This window comes from Aythya fuligula, chromosome Z (genome assembly GCF_009819795.1).
Source record: "Aythya fuligula isolate bAytFul2 chromosome Z, bAytFul2.pri, whole genome shotgun sequence".
In the NCBI taxonomy this organism is placed as follows: Eukaryota; Metazoa; Chordata; class Aves; order Anseriformes; family Anatidae; genus Aythya; species Aythya fuligula.
This window is the reverse complement of record NC_045593.1, coordinates 18,948,389-18,954,221: the sequence shown is the minus strand read 5'-3', so window position 1 is coordinate 18,954,221 and position 5,833 is coordinate 18,948,389. Positions and strand designations below refer to the sequence as shown.

General features: G+C 63.0%; 1 protein-coding gene across 1 annotated transcript; it reads left to right on the top strand.

Moving 5' to 3' along the window:
- Positions 1-1,440: 1,440 nt before the first annotated feature.
- On the top strand, positions 1,441-2,728 carry CCNO (cyclin O). Its single transcript, XM_032205594.1, has 3 exons — positions 1,441-1,695; positions 1,807-1,992; positions 2,096-2,728. Exons 1-3 carry the CDS (start codon positions 1,441-1,443, stop codon positions 2,726-2,728), a joined length of 1,074 nt encoding a protein of 357 aa, XP_032061485.1.
- Positions 2,729-5,833: the final 3,105 nt, after the last annotated feature.

The window sequence follows — 5,833 nt, the reverse complement described above, 5'->3', positions numbered from 1 at the left end:
ATAAAAAAGAATAAATAAATTGCATTCCTGGAAGATGAAAAATAAATCTGCATCCCAGCTAGCCAAATTTAAAGTGAATGATTTCCTAGTTCTTGTTCTAGTTGAGGTATTTTTTTCTATCCTTAGAAATATGAATTGGAGATAGGTTTCAGTAGTTGGAGAACTGTTGGGCTCCTGTTTCTTTTGGATTTGAATTTCACACATAAATCAGTGTCATAAAATGGCTAAATCCTAGTGATGAGAGCATTGATTTTCCTTGAGGATTTTCTCCCTTACTTAACCATGGTGAATATATTTTTTCAATTTCATAGATGTATGTTAATGTTGAAGTTCAGAGGTATTCTTTGTGTTTCTGCAGCATGCCCTGCTCTGTAATCTTTTACAGAGGTATCTTTTTTTTTTTTTAATTTTCTAAGGGTTTTATTGTAGTAACTAGAGCACTGGTTACTATCCTAAGTGGCCAACAGTTTTCTGCAGAACTGATGAAACAGGTCAAACTGTGGTGTATAGATAAGCACAGTTATCATAAAATTTACATGGGGATAGAAAAAGACCACAGTGGCTTTCTGTTTCTGCAGTGTATGCGAGCAGCTTTTGTGCCTGTATTCTCCTGGACGGATGAACTTTCTCCTCTGTTCCCTTTATTTAATAAACACTTCTTTTAATACACTTGTGTCACTCTTCTTGAAGCGTGTTGGACACAGATCTGGTATCAGTGGCTGTTTCTTGCTGCAGTGCTCTGGGGGATGTGCTTTGTGTCAGAGGCACCAAGTCCTCTTGGTCTGGGTACGTCCTCTGAGTGTTTCCTGCTCCGGTCCTGCAAGCTGCATTGCTCCTATCTTCTCTTCCCTTTTGCCCTTGGGTTTGTGGGCTGCTTGAGTCCCTCTTTACCATTTCCTATTGACTTCTTCAGTCTGCTTTCACCCAGGGGCGTTTCCTTCTACTTACCCTTTGCAATCACTGAATCGTGTGCCCATATCTGATAAAATTGCCATGTCTGGCCTCAGCTCTGCTGTAGAAACCAGCGGTCAGACTAGAGGAATGCTTTGATTTCCCTCCCTTCACCTTTCTAAAATAGTGCTCCCTGATATAAGTAGTCGGCAGCTGGGTGCAGAATCGAGAACTGCAGCACTCTTACTTTTTATTTTTCTCCTTTTTCATTTGTGCTGTGCTTCCTGGTCTCATCCCATTCATTTGCTTCCCGTGCAGCGTGACCTGAAGCAGCAGCCACAGCTCCCCGTGAGACCGTCCCTTTCGGTAGGGCCCAAGCACAAAGTGCCAAAGGGGCCAAAGGGGCTGGGGCTGGCTCCAGCCGCTGCCCTGCTCCTCCCGGCCCCGCCGCATCCCCGCGGTGCGAGCGTTGTGTTTTGGAGACCGGCGCCGCCCCCGCCGCCCCCTTGGCTCAAATACCGGCCCGGCGGCGGCAGCGCGGCCGCCCCCATGGTGGAAGCGGCGGGCGGGGGGCGCGGGGGGACCCCGCAGCTCGGGCTCGGCTCCGGGCTCGGCTCCTGCCCGCCGAGACCCGACCGCAGGCGGCGGCGGCGGCGGGCGGAGGCGGCGGAGGAGAAGGAGGCGGCCGGGGAGAGCCGGCTGGAGCTGCAGGCTTTCCGCGACTACGGGGAGAGCTGGTACCGCTCCCGAAAGGGGCTGGAGAGCCGCTTCCAGCCCCGGGAGCCGCTCGCCCGGCAGCCGCAGGTGGGGGTCGTCCATCCCATCCCATCCATCCCGTCCCATCCTGTCCCGTCCATCCCCTTCCATCCCGTCCCGTCCCATCCCGTCCCTTCTTGTCTCTCCCGGTCGCGGCAGGTGACGGCGGAGGCTCGCTGCAAGCTGGTGAGCTGGCTCATCCCCGTGCACCGCCACCTGGGGGTCTCCTTCGAGGCGCTCTGCCTGGCCGTCAACACCCTTGACCGCTTCCTCGCCACCACCCCGGTGGCCGCCGACTGCTTCCAGCTCCTGGGGGTGACGGCGCTGCTCATCGCCTGCAAGCAGGTACGGCGCAGAGCCCCAGACTATTTTTTTTTTTTTGGGGGGGGGAGGGGGGGTCCCGGCCGCCCCTTCGCCCCCCGGCAGCCCCTCTCCCGTCCCCCCGCAGGTGGAGGTGCACCCGCCCAGCGTCAAGCAGCTCCTCGCCCTCTGCTGCGACGCCTTCAGCCGCCAGCAGCTCTGCAACCTGGAGTGCATCGTCCTGCACAAGCTGGGCTTCAGCCTGGCGGCGCCCACCGTCAGCTTCTTCCTGGAGCACTTCACCCGGGTGCGGATGGAGGAGCCGGGGGCCGACGCCGGGGAAGCCTCCGACGCCGGGATTTTGGCCCGGGGGGTGGCGGAGCTGAGCCTGGCCGACTACGCCTTCACCAAGTACGCCCCGTCGCTGCTGGCCGCCGGCAGCCTGGGGCTGGCCGACCGCCTGCTGCGGCACCGCCGCCCGCTGGACCTGCGGGTCAGCGGCTACCGGGAGGGGCTGCTGCGGGGCTGCATGGCCGAGCTGCAGCTCCTGGTGGCCCTCAACGGGCAGTCCCTGCCCATGGTGCTGCCGCCCGACGTGGCGCAGAAGTGCCCCTGGCTGCGGGGGGGAGAGCCGCAGGGACGCGAAATAAACTCCTCTCCCACTTACCTCCTGCGGCTGTTTGTCTGCTCGCGGGGTGCGTGCGCTTCTGGGGGGTGTGTGTGGAAATACGTGGGCACAGGGAAAGATCAGCCCAGCAATCAGTTCCCTGCACTTAATTAGCAGTTAAGCCCGCTGGCATCACTCTCCCTTTCATACGGTGTGCGCTGGCTTGGTAATGGTTCTAGGAAAAAAAGAAAAAAAGAAAAGAAAGAAAAAAGAAAAGAAAGGGGGGGGGGGAAAGAAAAAAAAGGAAAAGGAAAAAAAAAAAAGAAAAAAGGGAATAAAAAAGGAAAAGGAAAAGAAAAAAATAAAAAAGGAAAAAGAAAAATAAAAAGGAAAAGGAAAAGGAAAATAAAAAAAAAATAAAAAAGGAAAAGGAAAATTAAAAAAAAGGAAAAGAAAAAGAAAAAAGGGAAAAGGAAAAGAAAAGAAGGAAAAAAAAAGAAAAGAAAAAGAAACGAAAAAGAAAAAAAAAAGAAATAAAGGAAAAAGAAAAAAAAAAAAAAAGAGAAAAAAAGGTGCACTCATCACAGTGTAAGAAAGGAAAACACTGCACAATAAAGCAAGTAGCAAAAGCAGTTCCTTGCTCCAGTCGGTCTCTATTCGTACTTAACCAAGCAGGCACTGCGACACGGGGTGGGGGGGCACCAAGAGAAGAGACGTAGAGCCCCCAAACACCCCGTTATTTTTTTTTTTTATCGCCTGTCCCGCACCAAAGGGCCGCAGGATGCCTTCCCGCCGCGCTCCGCTCGCCTTTTCCCTGCCCCTCCTCCGCCGTTTGGGGCGCGCAGCCCCGGCCGCGCCGTCCAACAAGCGCGGCGCAGCCCGGGGGGGTGATGCTGCCGGTGCCGGTGCCGGTGCCGGTGCCGGTGCCGGGCGGCTCCGCGGGCGCGGGAGCGGCGGCGGGACGGGCGTGGGGGGGCCGGGCGGGGCCGGGCCGGGGGGGCTGCGGGGCCGCGGGAGGTTTCCGCGCCGGGCCCGAGGGAAGGCGGGCGGCCGGGCGGGCACCCCGCGGCCCGGCCCCGTCCCCCCGCGCCCCCGCGGCCCGCCCGCACCCTCGGGGCGGCGCCGAGCGGGGCGCGGAGCCCGGGCCGGCCGTCGGCGGAGCGGCCGCGATGGAGCCGGGCGGCCGCCGGGCTTTCGGCAGCATCTGCCCCAACCGGCTGCAGGGCCCGGCCGCCCGCCTGGCCAAAAAGCCGGCGCGGATCCCCCCGGCCGCGCCCCGGCCCCGCCGCGGCCCCGTCGCCGCCGCCGCCCCGACGGCCCCCGACGGCCCGGCCCCCGGTGAGTCCGCCCGCAGCGTCCCAGCCCCGCTGCCCCCGGCCCCCGTCTCGTCCTCACCGCCCTCTCTCGCTGTCCCCAGCGCTCAGCACCCGCGACTGGCAGGAGCTGGCAGCCCGAGGCCCCGTCCTCCCCGTCGGTCCGGCCGCCCCCGCCGCCCCGCTGCAGGTAACCCCCGGCCGGGGGCAGCGGGACGGGGCCCGGGGGAGACAGGGACGGGGGCCGGGGGTCGCGGGGCAGCACCGCAGGGCCCCCGGGGCATGGGCAGCCGTCGGTGCGGGAGCGCTGCGGGGACAGCCCCGGCCCTGCTCACGTCTCTTTTGCACCCCAGGGGCTGCTGCTGAGGGATGAGCCCGAGTTTGACTTCCAGGAGCTCAGAGATGCCGTCGACGATTTCATATCTGGCAAGTGGCTGCTTTTAACTCATCTGGGATGCGCGCATCTGGGCTCGTTCCCTGCCCGGCCCCCACGCTCGGTCTCCTCCTGCTTTTGGTGTATCTGATTTTTGGGTGCACGCTCACCCAGCCCTGGCCGGGGGGGGGGTCACACCTGTGCTGTCGTCGCGGGGGTGGCAGCGAAATCCTAGCGGGTTCAGCTCCCGCGGTGGCGCAGAAGTGCTTTGGAGACACAGCGACGGGGGGAGAGAGATGCTCGGGACGGGGAGGGCGCGGTGGGATCGGGGCAAAGCGGGCCGGGACCACCTTCCCCGCGCTAACACCCTCGGGTTTTCCCCCTGGAAGCCTCCGCCCTGATGCCGCCGCCGCTGGACTGCCCCGACTTCGACCTGTCCCTGGGCGAGGAGGCGACGTGCGGCCCCTGCGCCCCGCAGATGGGGATCGGGGCGGCGCCGCGGTGCCCCCCGACGTGCCCGGAGCCCCCCGAGCCGTGCTGGCAGGACGCGGCCGAGCGGCACCAGCGGGCGCTGGGGGAGGCTCTGGAGGAGAACAGCCAGGTAGGGCCCAGGGGGCTTTCCCTGCCCTTTGTCCCCCCGACGGGGAGGCCGCACGGCGCCCCGAGCGGGGTGTCCCCATCTTGTGCCCGCAGCTGCAGGAGACCCTGGCGCAGAGGCAGGAGGAGCTGGCGACGCTGCGGGAGAGCAACGTGCAGCTGAAGGAGCTGGCGAGCCAGGCCCGGCAGCTGGCCGCCGTCCTCGACGTGAGTGCTGCCGCCGCGGCGCAGAGGGGAGCCGGGTCGGGGCCGTGCTGGGGGGCGTCGGGGCCGAGCAGGGTGGCGGCGGAGTGGGGCAGCCCCCTGAAGCCGCGCCGTCTCTTTCTCTCCCCGCCAGAAGCTGATGCTCCCGCAGTGCCCCGACGGGGCGGCCCTTCCTCCTCCTCCTCCTCCTCCTCCTCCTCCCGCCGCCAGCAGCGAGGGGGCGGCGGGGGTGGGCCCGATGCTGCGCTCGGTGTCGGAGCAGTGCCGCGCCGCGCTGCGCAGCCTGGCGGGCAGCCCCCCGGCCAAGCGGCCCCGCCTGCGCGGCGCCTTCCGCGGGCTGCGCCCCGACCGCGCCGCTCCGCGCCCCTCCGGCGGCGGCGGGGGGGAGCTGCCGGGGGCCGGCAGCCTGCGGGCGGCCCTCGGGGAGGAGGGCGGCATCCGCACGCTGTCCTTCCCGCAGGGAAACGCCTTCACCCTGCGCACGGCCGCCGGAGGGTACCGCTTCCGATGGGTGCCGCGCTGAGCCGGGTTTCCTCCCGGGATGGCGCGCGAACGCTTTTTTAAAATTTTTAATATTTTTATTATTATTTTTATTTCGTCTCACCGGTGCTGGAGGCATTGCAAAGGGTCTTCTCCCGGCTGGGGGAGCGGAGGGGAAGGCTCTGCACATCCTCGCACCGAGCGCTGGGTGTCAGGGAGGACGGAGATTTTGCGGCTGGGGACCCGCCACTGGTGGCTTGCTGAGGAGCACGGTGAATTCAGAGCTACCTTCACATGAGATCCTGCCCGGCT